This window comes from Protobothrops mucrosquamatus, unplaced genomic scaffold (genome assembly GCF_001527695.2).
Source record: "Protobothrops mucrosquamatus isolate PMUCROS unplaced genomic scaffold, P.Mucros_1.0 scaffold_306, whole genome shotgun sequence".
NCBI classification, from domain to species: domain Eukaryota; kingdom Metazoa; phylum Chordata; class Lepidosauria; order Squamata; family Viperidae; genus Protobothrops; species Protobothrops mucrosquamatus.
Window position 1 is genome coordinate 1,076,050 of NW_015386382.1, and position 14,505 is coordinate 1,090,554.

At 36.3% G+C, this 14,505-nt stretch overlaps 1 protein-coding gene across 1 annotated transcript in view; it reads left to right on the forward strand.

The window, feature by feature from the left end:
- The window catches only part of SOX30 (SRY-box 30), a 15,363-nt gene extending 5,415 nt beyond the window's left edge, over positions 1–9,948 (forward strand). Inside the window, exons 2-5 of the mRNA XM_015832120.1 lie at positions 1,013–1,252; positions 2,544–2,780; positions 5,533–6,025; positions 9,567–9,948. Coding sequence (XP_015687606.1) covers positions 1,013–1,252; positions 2,544–2,780; positions 5,533–6,025; positions 9,567–9,948 — 1,352 coding nt within the window. The remainder of the gene's footprint in view (positions 1–1,012; positions 1,253–2,543; positions 2,781–5,532; positions 6,026–9,566) is intronic.
- The last annotated feature ends 4,557 nt before the right edge of the window (positions 9,949–14,505 follow it).

Here is a 14,505-nt window from a genome sequence, read left to right on the forward strand (position 1 = left end):
ATTTAGAAACCAAACACTAAAGGTTAGAGTCTTATTGAAGGGCACATAGGGTACACTCTTAAACACAGTGGACACAGACTTAATTCTGATAAATCATGGATAAACTTGTGTTGTTCATGATGTAATTATAATAGTAAATTTCGAGGGAAATTTACAGAGGGAAACATGGGATATTTAATCTCTTTTTTGTAGAATTGGAACCTTATACAAGAGCATAGAACAGATGTGCTTTTGTTTGTTTTGGCATATAGTTACTTAGTGTTTAGTTAGATTCAAGCAATTTAGGTAGAAGTCTTGTAACCACCTAGTGAATTTCTAATCCCTATGCCATCTTGCAAACTGATCCTGACAACTTCACCCAGTTTCAAATATAGTTTGCCCTGTGACAAAGTGGAAATCAAAGCTACCCAAAACTGGTAGAAAATCTGCTTGTTATTTACATAGTTGCTAATGTTTAGCATGCTGCATGTAGTGAAAAAAAGAATTAATTGTAAAATCCAATGGACTTGTATAACAGGTTTTTTTCCTCTTTTATATTTCCAACAACTCCTTAGAGGAGGTCCCCAGTCTAAAGTATCATTGCAGATAAAGGCTCCAGGAGGAATCATACTCCTATCTCTTCCATATGCAGTAGAAAAGTAAATTACACAATCCTCACTGTCCTATATCAGCTTATAATTTCACTTTACAATAAGGTCATATTACACTTGCCTATAATGGCCCTATACTAGTCACCAAAATCCATAATCTGCAGCCAGATGTAATAACCATAATAATTAGAATTTAGAATTGGGGTGTGTTTGAGCCTAGATCTTTGCATTTGTTGCCAGAATTAAGCAGTGTTTGCTGTCCTTTCATGCTAAATTTTATACATTTCAGCAAATGAGGTAGAGAAAAATCATTTTATTATTATTGCTAGGATCATACTTCAGTGCCCACAGAATACCGCAGAATTAGCAGTATATTCCACCAATCCCTATATTACCTAAACATTAATATTACTTTATCGTAGGGATACCAGATACTCCGTTCAGCAAAGATAGAGATGGCCATGTCAAGCGTCCTATGAATGCATTTATGGTATGGGCAAGAATTCATCGGCCAGCCTTAGCCAAAGCTAACCCTGCTGCTAATAATGCCGAGATCAGTGTCCAGCTTGGATTGGAATGGAACAAGCTCACTGAAGAACAAAAGAAACCTTATTATGATGAAGCTCAGAAGATAAAAGAAAAACACAGAGAAGAATTTCCTGGTACTAGAGAGACAATTATTTATACATTTTTAATATCTGATCGCCATTAGATAATCCACGGGTTCATGCATGGAAAGATGGTGTTTAAATATAATCATTCAGGAAACAGAATCCTGGAAGGACAATGCAGATGAAAAAAACGTAGTATGTTTAAATAATGAAGCAAATTCCTTAGTTTTTCTTTCTGACTTATGTATCTTCTCCCAAAGACATACATGTAGCCAAATGAATGGTGACATTATGCCACCACACATGTAGATCAATCATCTGTATATAAGGTTTTCCCATTTTGTCAAGTGGGACATATTTAGGATATGGAAATAATTATCATTATTTATTAAACTTGCAGACTCTCAGTGACTCTGGGCAGTCCACAACAATCAAACAAAGAAAGCCTCAACTTTTCTCTCATCTGTCTTGTGAATGTGCATTTCCACTGATTTATGTAAACTTTGTTAATTATTTGAAATTACATCTGGGGGAAAAATAGTTTATTCAACAAAAGGCATATGTTAATATTAATTTCCCCAATTATATTAATGCTGATAATTTCTGCTGGTGTTCTTGTTTTAAACTCATTGGATGTTTTTGTGTTATTCCCAGTGAAATACAATTCAGATAATATAATAATTTCCAAGGCTCTGATTTTAAATACATATTTAAAAAATAATCTGATGCTAAATTCTGTAATATTAAAGCAAATATAATGAATAGTAGAATAATAAATGCATTATTTTTATTTAGTATTAGCAGAAATAATAATGTTTTATTTAACGAAGTTGGTATTCAGTCTTGATTGTAAAGTTATGCCACAATCGGATGATAATATTGATAGCATGAATACCAATTTGGTGTAGTGATTAAAGATACTGAGCATGAGTAATAATCTTGCCCAAAGCAACTGGATGACTGGGGCAGTCATTTCCTTTCAGCCCTAAGAAGAAGGCAAAGACAAACCACTTCTGAAAAATGTTGCCAAGAGATTGTGGGGGCTTATCCTTGTAATCGCCAGGATTCCAAATTGACTCTAATGTTTGTAGAGAACTCAAATCAAAATCCATGATAACGAGAGGTATTACAAATAGAAAGAAACAGTATTTCTCTTTCCCTTTGAGAGATTGTAAGCTTCCTATTCATACTGTACATATACGTGTGTTCTTTTGCAAGTACGATTTTCTCAGTTTACTACAGAGAAGTTTATGTTATTCTTAATAATGCATAGCTTCGTTAAGTAAGAATTTTCAAAAGGAACTCTATCTTTCAGCTGGCGTACTCTCTAACATTTCTGCAGGTTGGGTTTACCAGCCAAGGCCTGGCAAAAGGAAGAGGTTTCCGTTGACTGTCTCCACTGTATTCTCGGGTACAACTCAGAACATCATAGCTACAAGTCCAATGACGGCCTCTACTGTCTTTACTGGGACTTCTCAGAGTATTATTACTACAAATCCAACTACCATTTACCCTTTCCGATCACCTACCTACTCTGTGGTTATACCCAACGTACAGAACAGCATTGGACATCCAGTCTGTAAGTTCATTTTGATTGTTTATATCACGGGTGTCAAACTCGCCGCGTCACGTGATGTGTCGTGACGTATCATGACTTTTTTCGCATTTCCGGAGCTGGGGTGGGTGCGGCCTCCACATGATGCAACTGGCCCGTGGGCCAACAGTTTGACACCCCTGGTTTATATGAATTCTTTAAACTGGCTTGAAAGGAGTCAAAGAGGCTATCTGTGTTAAAATTGAACAGCCCTCTCTCAACAGAGGGGAAGGGATAGGACACAACTTATCTCTTGATTACAATGCAGCCCTTTCAGCTGTCCCAAGTCAGTTCCACACTCATTGGCACTCTGATTCAGGTGACTCTGAGGACCCAGATTAACCGCCAGGTGGTGTAATGACCCTCATAGTGGCTGGTTGCAAACAATATAAATCCTTTCCATTGCCCACCAGTTAGTTAGAACTGAAGAAACTTCTTGGGTGAAAAGTGAAATGTCATGAAAAAAATCAAGACAGTCCAATTGCCTTTTTGAAAGCACCTTTGGAATAAGAATTTTAATTCCTATAAGCACATTCATAGCACAAGCACATTTTGTAGAAATCTTTAAACTAGCAAGTAAATATTGCACATATATTTAGACGTTTTCAGCAAGTTAAACAAGCTTATAAAATATAACCATACTTTTATAACCATTTTTTTTCAAATTTGTAAATTTGATTCTTATTAAGTAAAATTGTCTTTAAGTTAATTCACATGGTGAGACTTAAATAGTATCAAATTTCTTTGCCACTAGCCTGGAATGAAACAATCTAATGAACAAATTTCTCAGAACTCCCAAGACAAGAATTCCACAAAGAACATTATTTTCAAATGAAACGCATATAAGCAATTTCTGACAACACCACTCTGATCTGTTTTCTCACACTTCTATAATAAATGGAATCAGAAATGTGCTTCTTTTGTAAAGGCTGGTGTTGTGTTATGGCAGCTGACTCAAGTGAAACTGATTCTTCCAAATAAGAATCTCAGAATCTTTCGTAGTTACACATACTAAGATTAAGAGAATAGGGTGACAAGAATTTCTCCAAATGCACAGTTTCCAGTTTATCCCCCAATGCATTATGTTGGAGTGTTTCTTTGTTTTTTTTGTAACAGTTCTGTTGTACACAGTTGAGGAGACCGTTCTTTCCATAAAAGGGAAGTTCGTAGGTAGTTGTCTCCTAAATACAGATCTAAATATAGGCTTTTATTAACAAATTTGAAAGATATCCTAAATATCTTTAGATCTTAAGATGACAGATACAGTACTAATTTATTTATTTATTTGATAAATAAAGAGAGCCAGTTTGGTGAGAGGTTAAGGTGCTGGTCTAGAAACCAGGAGACTGTGAGTTCTAGTCCCCACCTTAGGCAGGAAAGCTGGCTGGTGACCTTGGGCCTATGGCACGCGTGCCAAAGGCGGCACTCGGAGCCCTCTCTGTGGGCAAGCGCGCTGTCGCCCCAGCCCCGTCTCCCCCCACGGCCCCCTCCTCACCATCAGCCCCCCCAGAGGAGAGTCACCCCTGGGCACAGTCCGCGTGGAGGAGCGCAACCAAGCACATGGCAGCCGGGCAGCAGGTACAAGACTGCCCTCACACCCCGTTGCACTCAGTTGATGCTGCGGGGCATGGGTGGAGGGTGTGGCTGCCATGGCACTGCTGGGCCCCTGGGCAATCTGCGGTGGGCCATGAAGGTGGTGGGTGGCCCTGCAGACAGGTGGAACAGGGCAGAATGGGTGTGGAGGGGGTGGGTGGAGGTGGGCCAGGGGGTGGTGCGGGTTTTGGATACTCGGTCTCTAAAAGGTTCGCCATCACTGCCTTAATCTAACTCACCACACAGGGTTGTTGTGGGGAAAAGAGGAGGAGGAAGGAGTATTAGGAATGTTTGCTGACTTGAGTTACATATATACATTAATAAAGGTGAGATAAAAATCAAATCAATAAATCATGCATGACTCTGAACAGCATACGAAGTTAAAAACACAAAACCATAACAAAAATAACAAAACCATAACAAAAATAATTTAAAAAACTTAAAACAATATTTAAATATTTAAAAAGCAAAACAAAAATCCATAATCTGTGAAAGATCATCTGTGCTCAATTTTCCTAGCAATACAGTCTCCATATCCATGTTTTCAGATTCCCAGGCCAGTTGGCAAAACCATTTTTTCAGGCCCTTTTAGATAGCCAGCCCTGTTGGGGCCAATCTGATATCGAAAGGAATAATATTCCAAAAGGTAGGTGTTTAGCAGATAAACTTTTCCTACTTGGTCCCATTAGATGCCATTCCTTCCTGGACAGGACTCTTCACATGCCTTTCCTGCTGGATCTGTTGGTTAGGTATGATTAGAAAGAGGTGTCCTTCAGATCACCTAGGCCCATGCCTTTTTATATTTTTTAAAAAATCTTTTATTGTTGATAATAGTGATGAGTTTCCAAAAATAGAAGGAATTTGAGTTTTCAGATTGTAAAAATCAGATCGTAAAAATTTAAGGAATTATATTATAATATTTCTTTATCTTTTTATCAAAGTATAATGGCATGGTATAATTTTTTATAAAAGCATAGATTATAATATAGTCCTGCACATATTAATTACACAACATGCTTTTCACTCATAGTATAATTATAATTTGCAGGCAAATGTTTTGTAGTAAAAGAAAATAAACTTTAAATAAGAAAATACTATTAATCTGAATTTCTCAGTTATAACTGGCCATTTTCCTTCTCCACAGGTGAAGCCGCTTCTACTATCCAGCTGCCAGCTCCTTCTGCTCAGCATCCAGGCCCCATTACACTGTTCCAGCCAAGTGTAGGAAACACAACACCATTAGCTGCCTCAACTGCAAACCTGCCAATTCGGCCAGTCCTTCAGCCTCAACGATTTGCTGCACCTTCCCCAACAGAAGCTCACCGTGTCTCTTCAGGAACAACTTGCTCTATAAAGAGACCCAGCCAGATTTCTATTGAAAGCTCAAGCAGGACCCCAAATAATACAAGCACTACTCACCCTAGATACAGTGTCTCAAATAGCCAACCCCCCAAGGAATACTCAGGTGTTTCTTCATGTTCTAGAAATGGACCCATTCCTCAAGCACCACCTATCCCTCATCCACACGTCTATCAGCCTCCTCCCATTGGTCATCCAGCAACTCTCTTTGGAGCTCCTCCTCGATTTTCATTTCACCATCCTTACTTTTTACCAGGGCCTCATTATTTCCCATCAAGGTAATGCAACCACATACTTGCATTCTGGAATGTGTAATTAGATATATTATGCCAAGGTTTGCAGTTACTGTTAGCAAAAGTGCAATAATATTAGATAATTTTCCTTCTGTTTTCCCTCTGTTTCCTTTCATTTGGAACGTCTATACATTTCATTCTACTGAAATTATTTTTATCCAATTTTCCCGTCACCATAGAGGCCTTCAAAGATTTTTCTCCCATGTCCAATCTTTTAAACCTGTCTAGTACATTATTGTCTCTTTTTAAGACTTTTAATTTATTAGAAAACATGAAACAAGACCTTCTAAGTAGAAAAAAACAAGTCAGAATCATCATACTCATCTACTTATTAAAATAAATCTTTCCAAGCTACAATCTGAATGTTTGGGGCTCTACACAACAGTTTTTGATTAGAGACCTCAAACTCCAATGACTTAGTCTCTGACTTCCAGCCTTAATCTTTCTTAAGTTAGATATAAACTCATTACAATCTGGACATATGTTATTTTTTACCTGAAGCCGCTCTCTTCCTTGAAGAGAAGATGATGATGATGATGATGATGATGATGATGATGATGATGATGATGATACCCTGATATATATCAATCAGTCAAGGTGACAAACATACCAAAATACTCCTGCCTCCCATTTTCTTCACAACAAATATCTTCTAAGGTGGTTTGGGCTGAGAAAGAGTGACTGGCCCAAAGTCACCCAGCTGGCTTTCATGCCTAAGGGAGGCCTAGAACTCACAGTCTCCTGGGTTCTAGGCAATACTTCACATGATACCAAGCTGGCTGAGTTTTTAGTTCTCTTGTATAATCACTTCTATGCTGAAGTCACCCATCTAGCTAAGTATATGATAAATATACCACAGATTGTTCAATAACCTATAGAGGTTTGCACAAGACAGTAAACCATAAAACATGTTTTACGTATAATGTCTGAATTTACACAACACACCAAAACAGAATAAAATATACCTTAGATTTATGTGAACTTCCCCTTAAGTCAATCTTTCCTTGGTAGACCATACTACTTTTTTAACCTTCCACAAGGGTCTACTGAATAGTGTGATATGGAAAGTAGCCATTTAGAAAATGAGAAAAGAGCAAAGTACTCTAATTTTAGTTAGTTAGCTATGCGCTTGTCCTGGAAAAAGATATCCTTATAAATGCCCTGTTAATTTCACTTTGGGACTGCTGTAGTGCATATTGTGTAGAGCATTCACAATCTCAGCAGGTATTATAAATTGGGACAGGATAGGGCAGAAAAAACATTTAAGTAAAATTTATTCCAAGACAAGTTTGACTCCCGGTAACTTCATTATTCATCTAGGTTTTTTTTTATTCCCCAGTTTAACTATCACCTCTGGTATCCCATCCAATCCAATCTAATCAGTATGCTCTTGCCAAGCCTATACAAGACTGCCCAGATGCTGTTAATTTGTTGAGAAAAATCTTCACTTATATTAAATGTAAAGGGGGACTTTTAAAAACAAAATTTTGTTTAGCTTATATGGCTTGATATAAGAGTGATTTTGTTTATTGGATCAATCACCTGTCTTGTTAGTATTTAGACATGAGCCTCAAGGCAAAAATAACTGCCAGTGAAGATAAACATTATAGCAATAGTGCTGAGTCTTACAGTATATTTTATTTATTTTATTTAGAAAATTTGTATTGCTACCTACTTGCACATGGCGACTCAAGGCGGCTTACATAAATAGAAAAACACCCTATATATACTGCTCCACAGTGCTTTACAACACTCTGAACAGTTTACATCAGCATTTTGCCCCAGCAATCTGGTTCTGCATTTTGCCAACCTTGGAAGGATAGAAAGCTGAGACAATATTGAGCCGTCAGGATCAATCTCTTGGCTGTGGGCAGAGTTAGCCTGCAATACTGCATTCCAACCATTGTGCCACCAGGGCTCATTATAAAAGCCCAACATTTTGAACTGGCATCAGAGATGAACTTAGGTTGTTACAATATAGAGCAGTTGAAAGGAAAGGAAAGGAAAAATATAAGACAGTGGTTATCTTATTGTTAACCATAAAGACCCAGAACTACATGAGGTCTCTTATTCAATGCCAGGAAGTTATTTGATCAACAGCAACTTTTCTGTAAATTGCTAAATGTAATTATCACAATACCTCACCTATTTAATTTGCTTCTGATATCTCTATTTACACGTTCCTTGTACCCATTCAAATCTTGTATTTGTATACACTGTATGTGAGTGTATATATCTGTGTTTATGATAGATGTTCAAATGCTTCAAATTCAAAAGTGCTGTTTCAGTTTTGAAACAATTTGCACACTATTCAATCTATCCAGCCAGCCAGCCAGCCAGCCAAATTATCAGGAGCTTGAGTTGAAGGAGAATAGAGATACATACCCAGGCAAACATGCATACACAAAGCCACATGCATATACTTGTTAACATTTCATGTAAACAATAAAGCAGGTTATATGGCATTTCTCATCACCACAGAATTTTTTAATTGCCTTTTAGTTATTATTTAACTCTTTCTATATAAATTGAGGATGCTGTTAAGAGTGTTTATTGCTTTTGTTTATTTTATGTCACTTTAAAGCATTTTATTATTTTGGGATGAATGCTATACTGTATATTCATTACATAAATCAGCTTTTATTAAAAGTTGGGGTAAGTGACTGAATTGAGCTACCTCTGGATTGATTTCTGTACTGTAGGACTGCCTAGTCAATATTCTACTTTCTGTGTCTAGACCTTGTGGCAAAAACCTTAGATGCGGCTATAGATCACTTCCAAAAGTTGTTACAGAACTGTGAATTTAAATGTGATCAGAAAAATGCTAAATATGTGGGGAATAACTATACCTTTAATTAAATATACAAATTAAATACTAAATTAACAGAATTGAAATTAAATGAATTTTTTATCCTGCTGCAGACTATTCCTTTGGTCACTTGGCTGTCTATTAAAAAGTCAAATACATTTTTCAGCCTGAAAGAGAATGTACCTTTCTATTAGTTTAACTCAAGGCTTAAATAAAGATCTGCTATGTAAGTAGTCCTCAGCGTACGACTACAGTTGAGTCCAAAATTTCTGTTGCTAAGTAAGGCAATTGTTAACTGAGTTTTGCCCCATTTTATGACCATTTTTGCCACAGTTGTTAAGCAAATCACTGCAGTTGTTAAATGAATCGTGGTTGTTAAGCAATTCTGACTTCCCCCATTGATTTAGCTTGTTGGAAATCAGCTGGGAAGGTTACAAATGGTGATCACATGACCTCAGGACAGTACAAGTGTCCTAAATACACTCCATTTGCCAAGTGCCTGAATTTTGATCACATGACCATGGGGATGCTGCAATGTCATAAGTGTGAAAACTGGTCATAAGTCTCTTTTTTTTCCAGTGCCATTGTAACTTTGAACGGTCACTAAACAAATGGTTGTAACTGTAAGTCAAGAAGTACCTGTATGTGTTAGTAGTGACATATCAGTCCTATGACAAAGCAACTGAAATAACCTTCTTTTTCTTTGTTTTGATACAGCACATGTCCATATAGCCGTCCTCCTTTTGGTTATGGGAATTTCCCCAGCTCCATGCCTGAGTGCCTTGGCTTTTATGAAGACCAGTATCAAAAGCACGAGGCCATGTTTTCTGCCCTGAACAGAGACTACCCATTCAGAGAATATCCTGATGAACACACACATAGCGAAGACTCCCACAGCTGTGAGAGCTTGGAAGGGACATCCTATTACAGCAGCCACAGTCAGACTGAAGAGGAGTATTTAAACCCAATGCCACAGTTGGACATTGGGGCCCTTGAAAATGTTTTTACAGCCACCCCTTCCACCCCTTCTAGTGTACAGCAAGTTAATGTGACCGATAGTGATGATGAGGAAGAAGGAAAGGTGTTGAGAGATTTGTAATTTTTTCAGATCAAATCTAGCATACTTTTTAAAACGTGAAATAAAACATGTTCCTCATATAACACTATTTTAGTGAGTGTTATCTAGAAGGCATAGTAAATCTAGGTTGTTCTAAAGTTTTTATGACACATGGGAGAGTTCCTGAACCAATGTATCATCACAGGTACTGTATATTTTTATATTAATTTTGCATACTCTGCTGATCAAGGCAGCTCTTAAGATGGTGAAGACTTTTTTATTTAGTTATCTCTTGCCTTGTAGCTGAATGCTATGGGCAATGTTTCCAGAGACCATGTGAATAGTGTACCTTATTGATTCTACATCCAGCTAAACTGATTTGTCAACATTGTGCATTTGAAAAAGTGCACTGAAGAAATTTGATAATTAATGAAATCAGGGCATTGCCCTATATTCCTCGTGTTATGTAATGCTAGAAGCAACATAATTGTGTGCAACTTACCACAATTTTTAAAATCTGCTCTTGAGCACATACCGACCTTAATTTAAATAGAATCATACTATTTATGATGGGAAACTTCATTTTCCTGTTTCAGTCTCTGTTCCTTGATGGCATGGTGAGATTTTAATTTCTATCAAGATAAAAAAAAATGTATTTATTTCTCTGTTGTGTCCATGGTGTGCACATACTTTGTTATACATAAGTCAGAGTTGTCAGATTTTAAAAATCTGGCCTGTGGTAAAAGTAGTTATTTTTAAAAAAGCAACTACAGTTGTTCCAGAATCTAATCTATATTTATGCAGAAATTGCTATATAATTATCTGAAGACTGCAGCCCCGTTTACGATTTAACTTATTCCTCTGCAAGAACAATTCATCTTTTAGCATCCATATAAATGGAACAGTTACATAATTCTAAGAATAAGTAAGACTCAATCTAGCTGTCAGTTGTATACAAGCAGGTTATGATTCTATACCAGAATATAAATAACAACAACATTGCAAACAATGCATTTTAAAATGTAGTGCATCAAAAGTAGTTGTAAAGAAGATGAAACATTACTAAGCTATTTGTTCATGTTACAAAACAATTTTATAGCTACACTTTTCTTTCTGTTTTGGGGAAAGGGGCTGATAGTATAGATGTTCCATTTTTGTTATGTTAAAATAAAATCGCATGAACTGTATGTTGTTACCTCTCTATATTGTGACAAAAAATGAATTATGACCCTTGCTTGTATGTACATGATAAGGTCAAATGTGGTTATCAATTTTTATATTCCGTGGAGGGATTTGTTTTAAAGATAATCATACAAAGGGTGTGCTATTATCAGTAACTATTGTAAGCTAATTGAAAATGTTAATCCTGTTCATAACATTTTATTTAAATTGTAAATTTTCTTATCATACATGTTAAGAAATAATAGCCTTTATTGGATAGAAAAAAAATTTAAAAGATGAAAAGGAAATTCTATGCTTGATTGGTAATTTTTGCTAACAATCATAGTACTTTTGCATCAGCACTAATATATAATACTGATGTGGTTTAGAATACCTGCTATATTCTAAACATATATTTCAAATATATGTGAAAGTTGTCTTCAAGAATTCTTGTGAGCAAATGAGCTACGGTTCCCCCCACCCCACCCCCAAAAAAAGGCTGTGCAGCCCCATCTAACACAGTGTATACAATTGTTCTTTTTTTCCCCTTTACAATATATAAATAGCACAAAATAAGTTGAGCAGCACTAAAAGAAGGACAGGTAAGCAGACACCAGGCCAAATCCTGAACATCCTAAGAAAAATGTTATAAACTAGAAGAATCGGTGTAAGCCAGTCCTTCCCAACCTACAGTCCTCTCGATTTGTTAGATTATAACTCCCAGAAAGACAGCATACACAAAAGATTATCCTGCAATTCAGTGTCATTTTATTATTATTCACAAATCCAAGAATTAACCATAGTATTCTGGTTCAAATGAGTCCCATTTCATTTCATTAAAATTATTACATTCCCCAGTCTATGAAAAAAGATCAGAAATAATTTTGTGATAACAAAAAGAAAAAAAACAAACCTCACATTAAAAGTTCTAGGTGATAAAAATGCCATTATAAAAAAAAACATCAGCTGTAGCATAGTGTACATAACATTTTGCTTGCCCAATAGAGTGCTATTCCAGGGCAAAGAAAAATCAATATATTAATTTACAATTTTTATGCAGCTTTTTTATCTGACAGAATGGTAAACTGTGCAATATGGAGAATAAATTGCTGACTCTTGAAACCAAAAATTAAAGACTAATATCATGGAGACATTCCTCTATGGTGGAGACCAATGATTTTGTCAGATCTGGGGTAAACCTCAAAGCAAAATCTGCTTATTAACATAAAACCCCAAGCTTTTTGTAGTAGAATAAGGGAAAAAGTTTGCCCATTTTCTTTCCTATGTACAAAAAATGTAAGCAAATAAATATTCAGGGTGCTGATTCTAAAAACAAAACAAAAACATTTGGCAACTCAGTTTATAAAACAACGTGCCTACTACATTTTATCTTGTATAATTGGGCACAAGGCACAAACAAAATTTTAATGCAATTCCCCTTTAGAATAAGTTCTTTACAGAAGATATATAGCGTTGTATGTATGCATATATGATTCTCATGCTGTTTTGATGAAATAAGATCATGTGAACACCTTAATGGGAAGTGTATAACCTGGATTCCTTCCATCAAGATTTTTGTCATTATTAAAGCTACTACCTGGGGTGCATTCAGAATGGTTACTTGGGTCACAAATGTAGCAAGCTGTATAACATCAAGTTTATATGCCCACAGGTACGTTTGCCTGAAGGCTGCACTTCTTACAAATCTTAGAACAGTAGCGAAGATTAAGCTGCGATAGGAATGAACCACAGTACAATGGTGTGATCTCAAAAGCAGAGGTGACTCTTTTGATCCAAGGAAAGAATTCTAATCTTTGAAGACTGTTGGAAGAGTGTTAACCCCAAACATTTTATAGCCATGGCGCATTTTCTCCTCATAAAACGGCCCAGTTTGAAAAGAGGATAGTAACATTTTTTTAAAAAAAACAAAACACCACTATTAAGGAGCATTGCTTAATTCTGCCCAGGCAATAGGGTCAAATAGGTATCTGAATTGCATAGTTCCTAGAATAGAATAAGAACTGAACGAATAGAGGAAGTTCTATAAAGGAAGAAAACCCAAGAACAGGAATTCAATCAACAGTAGACATGCCACGTAGAGGCATGCAATGTAAATAGTAGTAGTAGTAGTAGTAGTAGTAGTAGTAGTAGTAGTAGTAGTAGTAGTAATAATAATGATGATGATGATGATGATGATGATGTTGGAAGGGATCTTGGTCCAACACCCTGCTCAGGCAGGAAACCCTATACCATTTCAGACAAATGGCTGTCCAGTCTCTTCTTAAATTTCAGCACATAAAGATGCAGGGGTCTTCTACTAAGTGTCTCTACATATATTGTCCTGAGTGAGCAATAGGTTTATAGGTGCAAAAGGCTGGCGCATGCAAAGTTGAATTATAATAGCACTACAATTCTCAAAAGCTATTGCACCAATTCATAACTCTCATCACTTCGTGAAGGTCTTTAAATTCATAGTACCTTGTAAGTATATCTGTTATTATCTTTCCTGTGGGGTAGTAATCAGCTCATCAGTCCCGTTCAGCTGTGCATCTCATCCAGAATAGTAATTGGCACCAATGTGCTTTTCACAGTAATTTTCTCTGATTTGGAAATCAGATTGCAACTTTTATTATCCTCATGCATAATTGTGGGACTAATTTATGCATCCAGATTAATTATCTTCAGGTATGTAGTCTGCTTCTGTGGATGAGAGGGTGACTATTGATTGCTTTCTATTCGTCCAACTGCTCCCCCATAGTGAAATAAGTTTATACTCGTGGATTTTCTGTACTTCCAGCCCATTTGCATCCATAACCTTGTACCTATCTGAAATGCTAACTACCAGTAGCATCAGATCTGGTTAAATTGGATGGGTGACCATCAAGAAACAGAGCCATAAGCTAAATTGGAAAAGAAAAATATCAAAATATGGTATTGTTGCCCCCTTCTCCATCAAAAAAGACAGAAATATCCATAGGTCAACAAGACTTGAACTCAATTCAAAGAAGATTTTATCTGCCTAATAATAGCTGCCAGTACTTAGATTAATTTTTCTTCAATTTTCGCTATGCTTGTTGGACATTCTGAAGATTTTAAGCAAACTTACCTGGAAAACTCCAAGTTTAGAATAGAATTCTTTATTAGCCAAGTGTGATTGGACACACAAGGAATTTGTCTCTAGTGCATAAGCTCTCTGTGTACATACAAGCAACAAGTGATAAATCATAATCATAAAATATAATCATCATAAATCATAAGATACAACAGTGATAGTCATAGGGTAATAAATAAGCAATCAACATAAATCATAATAGGATACTAAATAAAAACAATCAACATAAATCATAAGGAAATGGGTAATAGGAAAGATGAGAAGGATAATAGTAATATAGCCTAATAGGTTAGTTTGACATCCCAGGGCATAAGACAGTGTTGTGG